This window comes from Ambystoma mexicanum, chromosome 9 (genome assembly GCF_040938575.1).
Source record: "Ambystoma mexicanum isolate Mex_15411 chromosome 9, UKY_AmexF1_1, whole genome shotgun sequence".
In the NCBI taxonomy this organism is placed as follows: domain Eukaryota; kingdom Metazoa; phylum Chordata; class Amphibia; order Caudata; family Ambystomatidae; genus Ambystoma; species Ambystoma mexicanum.
The window spans coordinates 704818621-704836797 of record NC_090931.1 but is presented as its reverse complement, the minus strand read 5'-3'; the positions used below and the strand labels follow the sequence as shown (position 1 = coordinate 704836797).

The 18177-nt window shown below is 45.0% G+C and overlaps 1 protein-coding gene across 3 annotated transcripts in view; it reads left to right on the top strand.

Moving 5' to 3' along the window:
• Positions 1–18177, top strand: part of PLEKHM3 (pleckstrin homology domain containing M3) — a 1064501-nt gene that overhangs the window by 360704 nt on the left and 685620 nt on the right. For all 3 annotated transcript variants that reach the window (XM_069615595.1, XM_069615596.1, XM_069615597.1), the window contains exon 4: positions 15894–16039. In XM_069615595.1, coding sequence (XP_069471696.1) covers positions 15894–16039 — 146 coding nt within the window. The remainder of the gene's footprint in view (positions 1–15893; positions 16040–18177) is intronic.

Genomic DNA, 18177 nt, shown 5'->3' with positions numbered 1-18177 from the left:
TCTCTGGACCTTCAGGATGCTTATTTCCATGTGCCAATCCATCTCAAACACAGGAAATACCTGAGGTTCGCAATTGGCGACCCTCATTATCAATTTCGAGTTCTGCCATTTGGGCTGACCTCCGCCCGAGGGTCTTCACCAAGCTAATGTCGGTAGTGGCTGCAAGTCTAAGGAGGGAAGGGATTCACGTCTACCCCTACCTGGACGATTGGCTGATCAGAGCTGTATCTCCGGAACAAGCTCAGATCCAGCTAGATTTTGTCTGCCACTTCCTTCACAAACTGGGCTTCTCCCTCAATTTAAAGAAGTCACAGATGATACCATCACAGAGACTCCAGTTCATTGGAGCGGTCCTGGACACTTCCCTGGGAAAAGCCTTGCCACCAGAGGTGAGGGCCCAAGATATTCTGCAGATGGTCACCAAGTTTCAAAATGCCCAACGTCTCCCAGCCTTCGACTTTTTGAGGTTGCTAGGCCTCATGGCATCCTGCATCTTCCTTGTGCCAGAGGCTCGCCTGAGAATGAGATCTCTTCAGTGGGCACTGAGAACTCGGTGGTCGCAATTCTCAGGGAGAATGACAGACCTCCTTCAGGTTCCGGACAAGGTGGCTCGAGACCTTCAGTGGTGGGCCTGCCAGGAAAACATCTTGAAGGGAGAACTGTTTTGGCAACCATGGCCGGAGATAACAGTAGTCACAGATGCCTCACTCACGGGGTGGGGAGCCCATACCAACGACTTGACCATCAGCGGTCGTTGGTCTCCATCGGAGTCCAGACTACATATCAACCTGTTAGAGCTGAGAGCAATCAGACTAGCGCTGAAGGCTTTTCTGCCATCTGTACAGGGGAAAAATGTCCTGATAATGACAGACAACACAGTGGCCATGCACTACCTCAACAAAAGAGGAGGCGTAGGATCACTGCCGCTGTGCAGAGAGGCGATGCAGCTCTGGTTTTGGGCAATCCAAGAAGGAATCTCTCTGTCGGCAGTTCACTTAGCCGGAGAGAAAAACTTGACAGCGGATGCTCTGAGCAGGCAGAGTACAGTCTCCCACGAGCGGGAACTAGCTCAGGAAGTCCTTCAACAGATCTTCACCCTTTGGGGAACCCCTCAAGTGGATCTGTTCGCCACCAGCATCAACGGGAAGTGCGATCAGTTTTGTTCGAGGGAATTTCCCCCGAGAGGAGCTCTAGGGGACGCGTTCGTAGTGGACTGGGAGTTTCCACTTCTGTACGCATTTCCTCCAGTCCCTGTCATTCCTCAAATGATCATGAGGTTGAGAAGGTTCCGGAAAGCCATCATCCTGATTGTCCCGGACTGGGCCAGGAGAGCGTGGTACCCGGACCTTCTGGACATGTCCATCTGCCCTCCAATTCGTCTTCCACTCAAGGAGAATCTTCTCTCGCAGAAGGGAGGTCAGGTTCTCCATCCAGACATCAGAACCCTCAACCTTCACGCTTGGTATCTGAAAGGTTGAGATACAAGGATTGGGACCTCCAAGATGATGTCATGGAGGGGTTGCTTTCGGCAAGAAGGCCAGCAACAAAGACTTTATACCGCTGCCGTTGGAACAAATTTTGCAGCTGGTGTAGAGAAAAGAATATCGACCCCTTTTCATGTGGTACACCAACGGTGTTATCTTTTCTACTCTATTTGGCAAATTCAGGCCTTCAGGTTGCCACTATCAAGGGCTATCTCGCAGCGTTATCGATCTTCAAGTGCACTGTAGAGGAACCATCGTATTTCAAGTTACCCTTAGTAATACAATTTCTGAAGGGATTAACCAATGTCTATCCTCCAAGACCATTCCAAGTTCCCTTATGGGACTTAAATTTAGTCTTAAATTTCCTGATGGGTACTCCTTTTGAACCACTCCACTCTTGTTCACTAAGGTTTCACACCCTTAAAACTGTCTTATTAGTGACATTGACATGTGCTAGGAGGGTGAGCGAATTACAGGCTCTATCTTGTAAACCCCCTCATACAATTTTTCATAAAGATAAAGTTGTCCCACAAGTGAAGCCTAATTTTCTCCCAAAGGTGGTTTCTGAATTCCACATCGCTCAGAAGATTACCTTGCCTTCATTTTATCCCCCTCCCCATCCGGGGAAAAAGGAAGAAAGGCTGCATAGGCTGGACCCAAAGCGGGCTTTGAGCTTTTACATCAGCAGACTTGCTAGGATTAGGCAAGCAGACCAACTGTTCGTAGGTTACTCAGGGCACAAATTGGGATTACCGATAACAAAACAAACCATTTCCAGATGGATCATTTTAGCCATTCTGGAATGTTACAAACTGGCAGGGAAAGAGCCTCCTCAAAATCTTAGGGCTCATTCAACCAGGGGTATCGCAGCCTCTTCGGCCCTCCAAAGAGTGGTACCGATTTGAGACATATGTGCGGCGGCCACATGGTCGTCTGCACATACCTTCACAAGATTTTACAACCTGGATTACTCCTCTAGCCAAGAGACTAGGTTTGGCAAAGCTGTGTTGACTCTGTTCACTCTTGAAGGGAAACATGGCAATTTTACTCCCACCTCCAGTTACACACCACTGCTATGGGAGTCTATCAAGATAAGGAATACATCGGAGGACACAATCCCTTCGAAGAACAAGTTACTTCTTACCTGGTAACGTTCTTTCGATGGGATGTTCCTCGGACGTATTCCTTCTCGCCCCTCCCATCCATCCCCTCAGTAAAACTTCCCTTGTGGTTACAGTTTACGCTCCTTCTGGGTCACTAACCAATTCATGTAAAACAACTGTTAACGTCAAAACGGAACTGAGCAACGGACGCTGCACGAGTCTATTTATACACATGATGATGTTGGCGCCGATACGGTGGCTGTCGAGGGACATTGCCTCGAGGGACATCGACGCGCAGCGCCCTCTACTGAAAAAAAAATTCCGAGGCCAGCAAGCTGGAGATGATCTATCAAGATAAGGAAAACGTCGGAGTAACATCCCATCAAAAGAACGTTACCAGGTAAGAAGTAACTTATTCTTTGATGGCCAGTGTCGGGTCCTTCAGTTTCCTGTAGTTGGTCTCATCTTCGAGGAGTTCCCCTACCATCTTCCGGTAATGAATGATGCCTTGTATAATGATTCCTCTCCCCTTATCAGCTGTCTTTATGATGTCTTTATTGTCTGCTATTTGTTTGAGGGCTCTCCGTTCATTATTTGTCATATTGTGCCTCAATGTTTGAGGGTCAGATTGTAATTTGTGAATTTCCTGTGTAACACATTTCTCAAAGGTGACTATAGACGACGGAGCAGTCTCGCTATCATTGGGGCAAAAAGAAGAGTTGGTTCTAAATCCAGTGTCTTCCGGGGGATCTGTGTAATTAGCATCCTTGAAATGTGATTTCAGGTTTATTTTGCGGAAGAAACTTTTCAGCTCATTGTCAATGTTGAACCAATTAGTGGGAAGAAAGGAAAGACCTTTTGTGAGAACTGATACTTCATTTGATAAATTAAGATATGAAAGATTGAAGATCGGGATCTTGTTTACATTTGATGCCTCCATTGGGCTCATCGTCGGCCCCTGGGTTGTCTCCAGTTCGGGTAGCTGAACATTTGCTTTGGTGCAGGACCCCAGGGTGATCTTCTGGGGGTCCCCCTCCCTAAGAAGGGCAGTTGGTGTTGGTATGGTCTTTGGTACATGTTTGATCCATAGTTGGTGAAGTGGTCATCAGGGCCTGAATCAGAGCTTGAGGTATTCGAAAAAGTGACCCATCTTTTCCTTTGTCTTGTTGTGCCTGCGATATTTTGTGACTTATTATCTTTATATTCGGCTGCCAGATACGGGTACACATTTTCGATCTTGAAGTTCTTAATATCGTTTGCTACTTTCTTGTGTTTCTTCTCGAGGGCATCTGCCATAAACTGGTCCATTGTTGTGTTAATTTCTTTAAGCTTCTCACGTGCATTTTCAAGCAAGGTATTTTTGATAAACTTCTCCTCTTCTTTGTCAAGATCTTCTTTAATTTTTAAATGATCCTTTGGGCCGTTGTTATTGTGAGGACCATGAGGGCCCCGCTGCATTTCGTAGTGATCTTACTGACGCCCAACATATATTCCTTGTTGTTAGGTAAAGATTTGGGGTAGTACCCTTTGGGTGCACTTCAACAACCTTAACCTCCTGGTAATAGGAACCCAATCTTTGGTATAAGTCTGTACTACACAGGTTGCTAGTGTGGTTGAGCAGCCAGGCTTATCTCAAGAGGGGTCAATGTGAGCAGTAGGGTAGTTACACAAAGATTCACAGTGACAAATATCCAAATAAACACTTACTCTCAAGGTTTATTGATTAAACAATTATTAAGTTATTTATCAGTCATTTGAATAAGCCTTCTTCAGAAGGGAGCAATATAATAGCAACACACAAATACACTTCAAAATACACTCTGTTTTTCTAAATCAGCAAATACCCATTGGGGATGGCTCACAGATACTTCCTACACCCTCAGGTGGCTTAAATAGCTAGGACACTGTGGACATTAATATATTACTGTTGGTATTTATAGAAATACTAGATGGGTGTCAAAGAAAAAGGGTTATTAGAACAAACAAGAGAACACAAATATTATTAAGCAGGCAAATACTTTTGGAACCCCCCAGTGCAGAGTTAGTTAACCCCTTCCTGGAAGGATAGGTGCAACCCAATGTCGGAGAGAGGAGTCATTCAGTGAACCAGGCTAGGCCAATGTCAATTGTGTAAAAGTCTGTGAGCTGAAGCACTTCTTGCAGGTAAGTAAGAAAAGTCTTTGCACAATGTTTTAGAAGTCTTTGAAGAAAAAGAAGAATCAATGTAGGGCCACAAGCCGTTAGACTTGTGAAGAGTAGGAGATGCAAGCAACTCTACGACAAGAGCTAAGTTCTCTTAGACTGTACAGTACCTTTAGGTAGAAGAAAGAAATACAGCAGATGACTTCTGTTCCTGTGCAGCTCTGTAGATCCTGGTGTTCCTGTGCCTCAGTCGTGGGGACAAGAGGGAGGACTTCTGGAGACTCCTGCACTGCAATGGGATGGTCACCGCCAGCAACGGGCAATCATCAAACAAAGTGGCTCTTCGGTGTGTCAGCTCAATTAGCACCACCGCGGTTTCTGGCGGTCAAGATGGGCTTTCCTTACATCTGGGGTACAGCACTCTGTTGAGTTGGCCCAGGCTCGGTCAGTCCTGCTTTCTGGGAGTCCGGAGGATCTTCCTGGAGCTCTTGGCCAACTTAAAAGCAACGCACACAAACTGGTGTTCCTCTCCCTGACTCTTCCATTCCAGCAGCGACTGCAGTGGAAATACAACCAGCTTCGAGAGGATGTCCAGGTGGCTTACTTTGGAGTCGATTGGTCCCACCAACTCAAGGGGAGAAGTCGTCTTTGCAGGGCTTCTCTAGTCGAGGCGAATTTGGAGCTTTAGCACAGCAGCAGGGCTTCACCGGGCAAACTAACTGTCCAGGATTTGTAGCAGGCATCACTTCCAAGTTCTTCAGATTCCTTCGTCCTGTGGTCGACTCTGCCTTCCAAGCCAAAAAGCCTCAGCTTTTATGCAGGTTTCTCACATTCATTCCAGCTTATCTGCCAGTCAAACAGCAGGCTGGCTGTCTTTGCCGGACCGCCAACCAGCCAATCACCTTTGGGTGCATTCCTGTAACCAAGGAGATTAAGCACAGGAAGGGGCACCTCCCTTACTTCCTGCCCCTGACAGACACTCTGGAGCCAGAGGCGGGATTCACTCGTGAATCTCTCCAAAGACAAAATGAACAAAGGGACCAAACCAGGTTTGGCGCACAGAGTAAATCTCAAGAAGGAACTTTCCACAGAAGAATTGTGAAAAAAGAAGACCGGGCCATTTTGACAAAAATAGCACCTAAGTGCGCTATAATGCAGCTTCAAACGCAGCCTGCGGGAATAGCACACCACGGTAGTAAAATGTAAACCACTGCCACTAGCCATTAATTGTAGAAAGGGTAGCATAAAAATGTTACATCAGAAGCTAGAAAAAGGGAATACTAAGTAACCCCTCCAGCATCCTATTGTAAGATAGTGTGTGCTGGGTCGAGAAAGTTACAAATGTAAGTAAAGTCAATTTCACTTTACTGCTCTTGGAAACAGTAGTTTATCCAAGAGAAGGTATATAAACCTTTGGGAAATCTGGAAGACTTCCCTGTGTCACTGCACTGAAGGTGTTGTGTGTCACAATATAAAAAGATGCCAATGGAGTTTGTGTTTCTTTTGGTTTTTGGAGTCTGACAGAGTTCAAATCACAGAAAAATACATGAGAGAGTGGGAAAGAGGTTCTCTATCCAGGTAAAAATGAAAAGGTCCTAGAGAGGAATTGGCACATTTCTGAGAATTCTCCCTAACACTCGCCCCCCCCCCCAAGACTAAGGGACAGGAGGATTTAATCCACCCCTGGATTAATTTCCTTACTCCAGTCGGTCATACTTTCTGGAGAGACCATCAGCATTTTGGTGATTACACCCTGACCTGTGTTCTATGGTAAAAATCAAACCCCTGAAAGCTGATAGACCATCTTAACAATTTAGGAGTTTCCCTCTTCATCTGCATTAAGCATGTCAAGGGTAGATGGTCTGTTTGAATTACAAAAGTAGATCCATACAAGCATGGTCTAAACTTCTTCAAAGACCACACAATGGCAAAACATTCACGTTCTATGGTTGCCCAGCTTGTTTCAGGGTCCTTCAGTTTCCTACTGATGAAGCACATGTCTCATCCAGCTGACTCAGAACTGCACCTATACCTGTATTGGAAGCATCAGTTTATACAATAAAGGATTGGTTGTAGCCAGGAGCTCTCAAGACTGGAGCTTGACAAAGGGCTTTCTTAAGTCCTTGCATTCCTCATTCCATCTGACCTTCTTGGGGAATTTGGGTGAGGAGATCACATTTAAGGGAGAAGCTATGGTCCCATAGTTCTAAATGAAGTTCCTATAGTAACCTGTGAGACCTAAAAAGGCTCTCACTTGGGTTTGGGTAGTAGGGGTGGCCCAGTCCTGTACAGCTTGTACATTGCTAGGCAATTGCAGTATTTCACCTCCTCCTACCTCATGTCCAAGGTAGACCACTTTACTCTGACCAATTTGACATTTGCTTGCCTTTATGGTTGGATCGGCCTGCTCCAGAGCCTGCAAAATATATCCTAGGTGATCAATATACTCTTTCCAAGCAGGGCTGAACACTGCAATGTCATCCAAGTATGCCATGCAGAAGTCTTCCATCCCATTCAGAACATGATTTACCATCCTTTGGAATGTAGCAGGTGCATTCTTTAGTCCCCAAAGCATAACCTTAAACTGGTAGAGGCCTCCTGTGGTTGAAAATGCAGTTTTCTCCTTGGCATGGCCAGTCACAACTATTTGCCAATAGCCTAGGTTAGGTCAAATGTACTGAGGAACTTGGCTGAACCAAGTTTATCCACCAGCTCATCCGTCCCAGGTAAAGGATGGGCATCAGTCGTGATGACTGCATTAAGAGCTCTATATTCCATGCAGAATCTCAACTCCTTGGATCCTGCCTTTGGCACTAGTACAACTGGACTGGCACATGGTCTTGTAGATGGCTCTATGACCCCAAGATCAATCATCTTCTTGACCTCTTCCTTTATGTGGGTTCTTACAGGTCTGACATTCTGTAACCCTTAACAGGGAGACAGTCACCAGTGAGTATATCATGCTGGCCCCAAGGGGCCAAGCATAGTGATAGTGAAAACAAAGGGGCAAACTGATTTAAAAGAACTTTTCACTCCTCCTGTTGTTCCAGAGTCAGGTCAGAAGACAGATAAACTCCTTCTATCGTTCCATCTAAAGGTTGTCCTCTGAGGAGGTCAGGTAGAGGTTTGCTTTGCTCTCCTCCTCCTCCTCCTCCTGAGCAGAGGCTAGAAGCAAAGCTCCCAGTTCTGGTCTAGAGACATAGGCCTGTAGGCAGTTGGTGTGAAAGACCCTGGGGGCCTCTTTGAGCTTGACCAAGTTCGCCAAGTAATTGACCTCTCCAAGTTTGCCCACAACCTTCAAGGGTCCAATCCATTTGTCCTGTAAGGCCCTCTGCCTTGTAGGTACCATAACTAGAACTAGCTGGTCTTGAGTAAACTCAACCATGTTGGCCTTCTGGTCATCAGAGCCTGACCTGCTTTCAAGTTATCTGAAGATTCTGTCATCGTGTGTGTCACCTAACACATAGTCAGTGACTCTCACTGGCTTGAGGGAAGGAGCACTGTCTAACCCTTCCTTGATTAGGGCCAATGGAGCACTAACCGGATGACCATAGAGAAGCCAACCCCTTCCTGAGGGACTTCTCTATAAGCAAAGAGGAAGGCATGGCAGTAAAAGGTCCCACTTTCTTCTAAGGGGTTCTTCTAAAGCTCCTATCATGCTCTTCCTAGTTCTGTTAAACCTCTGCACCAACCCAATGGTCTGGGGATGGTAGGCTGCTGAGAACTTGTAGGTCACTCCACAGTTTTTCCACATGGCCTGCATGTACTGGGACATAACATTGGTCCCCCTGACTGCGGTAACCTCCTTAGGAAAACCCACCCTGGTACAAATACCAAGGAGGGCCTTGGCTACTGCCTGAGCAGTAACAGTCCTCATAGGTATGGCTTCAGGGTATCTGGTAGCATGGTCTACCACAGCCAATATAAATCTGTTGCCTGAAGATGTGGGAGATTCTAAGGGACCAACAATGTCAATCCCCACCCTCTCAAAAGGGACTCCCACAATTGGGAGAGGCATCAAGGGTGCCACATTCTTGGCTCCACTCTTGCCAAACGCCTGACAAGTGTGACAGCTTCTACAGTACTTATCCACATCAGACCCCATCTTGGGCCAGTAGAAATATAGAGAAATCCTTTCTTTGGTCTTACAACTTAAGTGACCAGCTAAAGGAATCTCATGGGCTATATGTAGAAACTGGGGTCTCACCTCCTGAGGCACTACATGTCTTCTGTAGTCCCCTGGGGTACACTCTATAGGCTCACTGTAATAGAGGCCATCCTCCCAGTACAGCCTTTGCTTCCCTGGCTCTTACCCTTCCAGCTGGGAAGCTGCCTGTTGGCAAAGTCCTTCAAGAGTAGGACACGCTCTTTGACCCCTGCTGAAGTCTGCCCTACAGGGGCCATCTTCTGCAAGCAAAGTCTGCAGCTCAGGGTGGTCTTTAGGATCCAGACCTCCAACAAGGGGAAGGGCTTCTTGCAGCTCTGAGTCATCAGTAGTTGATTCACCATCCTCTGGTTAGACCTCACACTCAGCCTCAGCTGTTGGAGGGGTCACAGGTGTGACCTTGGACTGTGCTCTCTGGGAAGTCATTGTTTTGTGCACAGGAGTACACTGTCCTTGTAATATTCTTTGGTATTATCTGGAATAGAGTTATACAAATCTGAATTCTGCTGTTCCCACAGACCCAGGGATACTAAAGAAACTCTAGCAGAGACTCCAATGGGGTCTTCAGCCAGTAGATGAAAGTTTCCACTTTGTGTACTTCGCCCTCAGGGATGAAGGCTAAGGAGGCAGTGTGCACCCCTGAAGGTTTACCCTTGCATCTGGGATCCCATTTTACATTGTAAGTTGACCCACAAGCATGACATTTTCCAAATGTTTTGACAAATGGGGGCTTCTGCTGACCTCCCTCTGGTTTAGCACCAGAGGTTTTACTAGACTGACCTGGTTTCCCATATGGCTTACCCTTCTTAAGTTTGTGGCCTGCTTTTGGATGGGAGGTTTTAGAATTTGCTTTGTCATCTTTCTTGTGCTGCTTCCCCTCATCCTTTTTGGGAGTGGGCCCATAGTCCTTTTTGTTGGCCCTGTTGGCAACCCACAAGTCAGCAGCCTTTGCTAACTTCTTGGGATCAAACTCTTTAGAGTCAGCCAGTGCTATCTTAGCTCAGGAGAGCAGGCATCAAAAATAGATTCCAACAAAAATAGATTTCTCCTTCCTTCAAAGGAGTTCACTCTGTAGCCCTTGATCCAGCGATCTAAGTTTTTCAAACATTCACACAACCAGGTAGCCCAAAGGGCACCACCAGTCTTTTTGAGGGTCCTAAACCTCTTAAGGTACTGGGAAGGAGTTTTCCCAAAGCTAGCTATCAAAGCTAGCTTCACAATCTCATACTCCAATCTTTTATGTTCCCTCACCTCCTTTACAACATCAGTTCCAACCTGGCGGAAACCTAGACAAAAGCCAAGGGATCAACTGATTCCCTGTGAGACCCTGAATCCAATGATTATATTCAAAAGCACCCAACCAATCCAAAATATCAAGTTTCACATCATACATACTCACTGCTTCTTTGGGCAGGCAAGGCCTCTTTGGACTGGAAGACCTAGAGGACTATGGGAGGGAAATGTTTTCAAGAGATAACTTCTTCATTTCAAGAGCATACTGCATTTCCACCGGAGTTTGATATCCTGATGTTTGGTTTCAGCTTGAATTTGTAATCTTTTGAATTCCAACTGAAGTCTCGCTTTTTCAAGAGACACACATTCTGGACTCAGTGATGGACCTTGTGGGGTCGCAGTGGATACAGGTTTAGGCAAAAGGGCAGGCTGGGGCATAGAAGGGTTCCCTTACTGGGACCCCGCGCCCTCTTCTGACTCTTCTAAGACATCAGAGATAGACTCTGAATTATCATCCTCATTATCAGTTTCCACATTTCCTGGGTTAGTAGGTGTGACAGGCCTACTACCCAGACTTTGATTCTTCAACAATCTTGCAATCAATTCATTTTGCTTTCTTTTAACAGGGAGATTCCTGACCTTACACATTACTTTCAGTTGATCTACTGTTAAAATGATCAGGGCTTCCTGACTGAAGTTATCCATATTTGGCATGTTAGAATTACTGTTCTAGTGGAGTTTAGCCTTGTTAAGGTTTCAGTTGAACAAAAGCAAAGCAAATACTTAGTGTAACAACTCTACTATAGATCCTCACCGCCTGCCACCAGTGTTAGGTAATGATTTGGGGTAGTGCCCTTTGGATGCACTACAACAACCTTAACCTCCTTGTAATAGGAACCCACCCTTTGGTATAAGTCTGTACTACACAGGTTGGTAGTGTGGTTGAGCAGCCAGGCTTATCTCAAGAGGGGTCAATGTGAGCAGTAGGGTGGTTACACAAAGATTAACAGTGACAAATATCCAAATAAACACTTACTCTCAAGGTTTCTTGATTAAACAATTATTCATTTATTTATCAGTCATTTGAATAAGCCTTCTTCAGAAGGGAGCAATATAATAGCAACACACAAATACACTTGAAAATACACTATCAGTTTCTCTAAATCAGCAAATATTCATTGGGGATGGCACAGATACTTCCTACACACTCAGGTGACTTAAATAGCTAGGACACTGTGGACATTAATATATTACTGTTGGTATTTAGAATAATACTAGATGGGTGTCAAAGAAAAAGGATTATTAGAACAAACAAGAGATCACAAATATTCTTAAGCAGGCAAATACTTTTGCCCCCCATCCCCCCCACCCTCCTGTCAATGCACAGAGTAAGTTAACCCCCTTCCAGGAAGGATAGGTGCAACACAATGTCAGAGGAGAGAAAAGTAATTCAGTGAACCAGGCTAGGCCAATGCCAATTGGGAAAAAGTCTGTGAGCTGAAGCACTTCTTGCAGGTAAGAAAAGTCTTTGCACAATGTTTTAGAAGTCTTTGAAGAAAAAGAAGCAGCAATGTAGGTAAGTTCTCTTAGACTGTACAGTACCTTTAGTTAGAAGAACAAAAATGCAGCAGATGACTTCTGTTCCTGTGCAGCTCGGCAGTGCCTGGTGTTCCTGGGCCTCAGTCGTGAAGACAAGAGGGAGGACTTCTGGGGACTCCTGCACTGCAATGGGATGATCACCGACAGCAACCGGCACTCTTCAAACAAGTGGCACTTTGGTGTTTCAGCTTCTCGCGTCCACCTCAAATAGCACTACTGCGGTTTCTGGCTGTCGAGATGGGCTTTCCTTGCATCTGGGGTGCGAAACTCTGTTGAGGTGGCTCAGGCTCGGTCAGTCCTGCTTCCAGGAAGTCCAGAGGATTTTCCTGGAGCTCTTGGCCAACTTAAAAACAATGCACACAAACTGTTGTTCCTCTCCCTGGCTCTTTGGTTCCCACCAACTCGAGGGGGGAAGTTGTCCTTGTAGGGCTTCTCTTGTCGAGGTGAATTTGGAACTTCAGCACAGCAGCAGGGCTACACTGGCCAAACCAACGATCCAGGAGTTGCAGCGGGTGTCTCTTCCAAGTTCTTCTTTGGATTCCTTCGTCTAGTGGTTGATTCTGCCTTCCAAGCCAAAAAAGCCTTGCCTTTTATGCAGGTTTCTCCCATTCATTCCAGCCTAGCTGCCAGTTAAACAGCAGGGTGGCTGCCCTTGCCAGACAGCCAGCCAGCCAATCACCTTTGGGTGCGTTCTTGTAACAAAGGGGATTAAGCACAGGGAGTTTCGGGTACCTCCCTTACTTCCTGCCCCCACCCTACACTCTGGAGCCAGAGGCAGGTTTCACTTGTGAATCCTGCCAAAGACAAAATGAACAAAGGGACCAAACCTGGTTAGTCGCGTAGAGTAAATCTCAACAAGGACCTTTCCACAGAAAAATGGCAAAAAAAGAAGACCGGGCCATTTTGACAAAAATAGCACCTAAGGGTGTTTTACTGGAGCTGCGAACACAGCCCCGGTAAAGACACACAACAGTAGTAAAAAGTAAACCACTGCCACCAGCCATTAATCGTACAAAGAGTAACATAAAAACTGTTACATGAGAAGCTAGACATAGGGGATACTAAGTAACCCCTCCAGCACCCTATTGTAAGATAGTGTGTGCTGGGTCTGGAAAGTTACAAATGTAAGTATAGTCAATTTCACTTTACTGCTCTTGGAAACAGTAGTTTACCAAAGAGAAGGTATTTAAACCTTTGGGAAATCTGAAAGAATTCCCTGTGCCACTGCACTGAAGGTGCTGTGTGTCACAATATAAAAAGATGCCTATGGAGTTTGTCAGACTCCAAAAACCAAAAGAAACAGAGTTCAAATCACAGAAAAATACATGAGAGAGTGGGGAAAAGGGTCTCACCCTCTCCAGGTAAAAATGAAAAAGTCCCAGAGTCCAGCAAAAGTGCTGGGGGTCTTTAAGGTAGAGAGGAATGAGTACATTTCTGAGAATTCTCCCTAACACTTGTCTTCCAAAGAGGGCCGGTTAATTTCGTATGGTGAGGCTGACGGGGACTAGGTTTGCCTTTAAATATACCCTTAGGAAGTGGCCGTGTACCTCTGTTCTGAAGCATTTCTTTTTCAGTTTCAATAGTTCGTCGCCTGATGCTGTCGATGCTGTGGACTGATTAATTCCCTGCATATTAAAAAGGGTTGGGCCTCTTATAATGTCATTAATCTTATCTTCATTAAAACTCAGAGTTTGTTCCATGGTTGGTTAGTTTAAAATTGAGTGATACGAGGTCAGTTTGCAAGACCCTGCAGTGTGGGTGGTTAATTAGTATGGAAGATGCTGTATTGACTGGGCCACCCAAAGGGAATGGACTCACAGGGGAAAGTGGTGCTAAAGGGAATAGTTTGGTTATTTGGACGTATGCGTAAAAGTTGCTAACTAGCAAGGTTGTGAACCCTATTACAACGTGAGCTGTATCTAAAATGTAGAAAACTAGAGGGATGCCCCTCAGTGGGAGGACTAAGGGCTAAACAAGGCTAAGGAAATGAAAGGAGTTCTGCCACTGACAAATTTAACATACTATAAATCATGTATGAAACAATTCTTTATAAGAGTGGCTTGAATGAGTCAGCCCCACGACAACCCTACAATGGTGGTGGATTCTAGTTATCCAATTCGAAGTATATATATTGCACCAACATTTCATGCAATTAGACCTTTTCAAAGTTGGTCAAACCACTTTTATTGGTGTTTGCCATGTGCTACTCCATTGGTAAATTGCTTTCTTGCATTAATCTCAAGGATTTTTCTCTGACAAAATTGTGCATTTCAGACAAAGTGTACAATTGTGATACAAACAAGGGTGACAATGAATTAAACCGCACATACATCTATTTGCACTTCAGTGCTGGCACATCATGTTTCACTGTAAACCAATTATTATGACACGGAGCTGAGCGTGTTAAACATAGTATAACACCTCAATAACATGAATGAATTTGTATGTGTGTCATGTTTTTTGACCTGACATAGGTCATGCTGCAGATAAAAAGTGACCAATCCTGGGTATACATTGGGTTATAATTCCCTTGATGTTTTATCGACTGTGTAAACAGATTGTTTATACCGTTTATTTGCCCACTAAAGGTACTGAAGTTCCAGTTAAAGCACTGGTAAAAAAAGGTAATAAAGGTATCATCTTCACCAAGTTCCTATATAGTGTAAGACTGTCTCTTGCTTTATAGGTTCAGGTACAACCTATATTTACACATATAATGGGGAGTACCGGGCCCCAGATGTTTCTCTGGCTGAATCCTGCTCCAATCTCCCGTGCCTTCTTCTTTTCACACCTTGCGTGTAGAGTCTCACAAGATCCCGTTGTTTGCGGGCTCTCACGAGACACGCTCGCCACAGCTGCATCTGGGCGTGACTGGTGGCAGCTAAGGTCGTTTTGTTTACATTCCGAGGCTTGTATTCCTGAATTAAAACAGTGAAATATAAAACTACAAGTCTCAAAGTACAAAGAATAAAATCAGGACTTGGGTGACCTACTGAAATGAGGAATGCATGTGAAAGCTTGAGAGCTACCGTGGGTGCATGTGTCTTCTCATATGCTTTCCAAGAGTCTGTGTGATTTGCCAGCCATTGTTTGCTCAAGTGATGTTTTAGGAAAAGCTTCAGGAACGCCGATACTGTGGACATGATTGTGCCTCTGATACTAAATTGAAAATCTAACAATCAGTGCTTCTTCTGCTAATGCAGCCTTGATATGATATGGCATTTAAAATGCGCCTCTACACAAGTGAACAGAGGGAGGACAGAGACAACGATTTTACTAGGCCCAGTGACATTGAGATCGTTCAAGTGCAGGGAGGGCGGGGGTAGTTGGAGGTATTGAGGGCCAAGGCGCCAGAAGGCCTTGTGGACAATGCAGAGGGTCTTGAACTTAATCCTTGCAGCCTCTGGGAGCCAATGCAGAGAGTCTGGTGCTGGAGAGATACGATCCCTGGGCTTGAGGCCAAGGACAAGTCTCAGTCCTGTTCTGGATGAGTTGCAGAGGGCGGAGAGTAGAAGCAGGTAGATTTAGGAAGGAGCTGTTGCGGTAGTCCAGCCTAGAGAGAACCAGAGCTCTAGAGACAATGAGCTTCTGGGGGAAGGAGAGGAAAGGAAAAATTCCTCTGAGGACGAGCAGTTGGTAGTTTGACTTCTCAGAGACGTCAGAGATGTGAGGAGAAAAGGGAGTCAAAGATGACTCCGAGGATCTTAGCCTCAGAGGTTGGAGCAGGAAGAGAGCCAAGGGAGGCCGGCCAGAGAGTGATAGGAAAGGAGGGTGCAGTTGTGCCGATGAGGAGAATCTCAGTCTTACTGCCATTAAAGCATAGATCGTTGGCGGCACACCACTCCTGGATCTGGATAGCGACAGTCAGAGATGAGAGAAGGAGAAGAGGTGGCAGAGGGGAGTCTGAAAACGAGCTGAGTGTAATCCGCATAGCATTGAACGTTGGGGCAGAGAGCGGTGATGCTGTGGGTGAGCCTTGATACCAGTAGTTCGATAATACTTTCTAGTGCCAGGTTTATGTAGGCTGTTAGAGGTTAGAATCTCTATTTGGTCCATGCGATCCATTCTTAATAACCAACACTGTTTGGGTGTCCATGGCAGACTCCTCGTCACAGAGATGGCCCGTTGACTTGATGGTAATATTCTTTTTTTTTCTTCTGCTCACAGGTTGCCAGAGGCCCATCGGCCTAGCCAATGGCAAAGCCAAGGTGTGCAGCTATAGTGCCTGGTACTACTGCAACATGTGCCATGTGGATGACAGCTTTATTATTCCTGCCCGTCTTGTGCACAACTGGGATACATCCAAACACAAGGTAATATGTCAGATTATAAATGCTTTTTTATGCAAAACTGGTCATTTATGTACATAGGCTTTTATATTGTGCCACCTCACCGCCGTAGTAGTTTGAAAACGCCTCAATAACATCTGTTTTATAAATGCTGCAAGGATTTACCTCTCCGTTTTTGTGCAGATTTTCATCAATGTATGTTCAGTTATGCATTTCTGGTTTGTTTTTATATTTGACGCATGTCAATTGTGTATCTTTATCAAAGTGTGAATCTGTGCCCCAGGAACCACATGGTTTTGTAAATGATAGTATAACTTTTCCCATGTGTGCCTCAAGATCCTTATAGGGTCCTGAAAGTGATTGTACTTTGAGCTGGTTCTTCTATTTTTCAGAGTTAAAAAATACAGCATGTGCTATTTGAATGCAAATTGTCATGTGCAAGTCCCTGTTGTCATGGGAAATTAGGTAATTGCCAGTCCTGCCCTGACACACATTCCAAAATTAAGCTTTTTACCATCACACACACAATAATTTGAAGATACCAAACCATTGGAGATCACTATAGATGCTGCATTGTGTGCTGGTGATTAAAACAAGCACTGGGAAAGCCAATAGTTTTGGTGTTTGTAGCTGCTCATTGCATTTTACATCTATAGGCATGAATTAGTGTATGCCCCACAAAGAGCAGATTGGTGGGTCATCACATGACTATCATAACGTGAGCTTTTAGCAACATGGCCGATTTTAGCAGCTGAGCTACAATGCCTGCAGCTATGAAAGCCTGTTCGGATGTCGATGAAATGCTTTTAATCTCTGTATCATCTGGCATAGTTTGCCCCACCAGCCTAAGGGATGAAGTCGTCCCGTGCGGGTCATCCCAGTCAAAACGAAAACGGGGTTAGTATAAGCTGCAGGGCTTCACCAGGCATTTCGTTGTCCAGGAGAGTGCTGCTGGCGTCTCTTCACGTCTTCATCAGATGTTGTCCTCCAGTAGTCGACTCTGCTCTTATTCCCAAAAACGTCGCTTTCCACACACATTGGGGGCTGGGCGGGCTTCAGAGTTGAAGGACGCCAAGGGCAGAAATGCACAAAGGACTCAAACCCGATTCAGAGTAAAAGCACAGAAGAAACTAACTACCAGAAATGGCAAAAAGAGAAGACAAGGGCCATTTTGGGAAATTTGTCACCGTTTGGTGCTGTACTGCAGCTTAGGTTTCAGCCTGCAGATACATAGGACAAGGTAGTAAAAAAGAAACCACTGCCACCAGCAATTCAAGTGAGTTAATGTAACAGATGCCCCAGAGCTGATGTGCGCTTTAAAAATACGAATAAATAAATAGTATCATCAACATTATTAAAACACCCCAATAAACCAGGGCCACAAACGACACCCAAAAAGAATGCTGTAACCCCTAAAAAATCTGTTCACTACATTCATTGCCAGAAAGTAGAAGTGTACCACTCTAAAATAGAATAGAAACAAACATGATATGAGCATTCGTGTTTAGGAGGGCCTGTGCTGCTCAATAACTACCGTTTGCAGCTGCAGATAGATATCCGGAAGCAGCGTGGGGCGGAAAGGAAGCGGCTATCTTGAAAACAACTAGACCGCTCCCGTAGCTTATCTTTGGTATAATCTTGCCCTCATAGAATTTAATAGCAGGCAGGAGTGAGAACGTACCAAAGCGAGAGTCATCTCTCCCAAGCTGACACGCTAATGTATTTGCACGCATCTTTAACCACTCCTGTAACCTATTTTTGTGAGGATGGGACAGTAACAGAAAGCCCAGGTAAATAAGTGAAGACACTCTTTCTACTGGAGATGTACCAACATGCCAGTTACATGAACAATTTACCCTGTGCTTAATACATTGCATTATCTTAGTTTTAGATGGATTAATAGAAAGAAAATGGTTATCAATGTACTTCAGAAAAGCATCAAAAAGTCGCTGTAATCCCACCGCAGTACAGTCAAATAGAAGTATGTCATCCACGTACAGCAACCACTTGGGGCGAAAATGGAAAAGATGGAAATGTTCAGGGGTAATAAACCCAACAGATTTTAAGTAGTCTCCCATGTCCAATATATATATATATGTGTGTGTGTATATATATATATATATATATTTCTGAGGCTTGTGGAATCTGCTTAGATCACATGC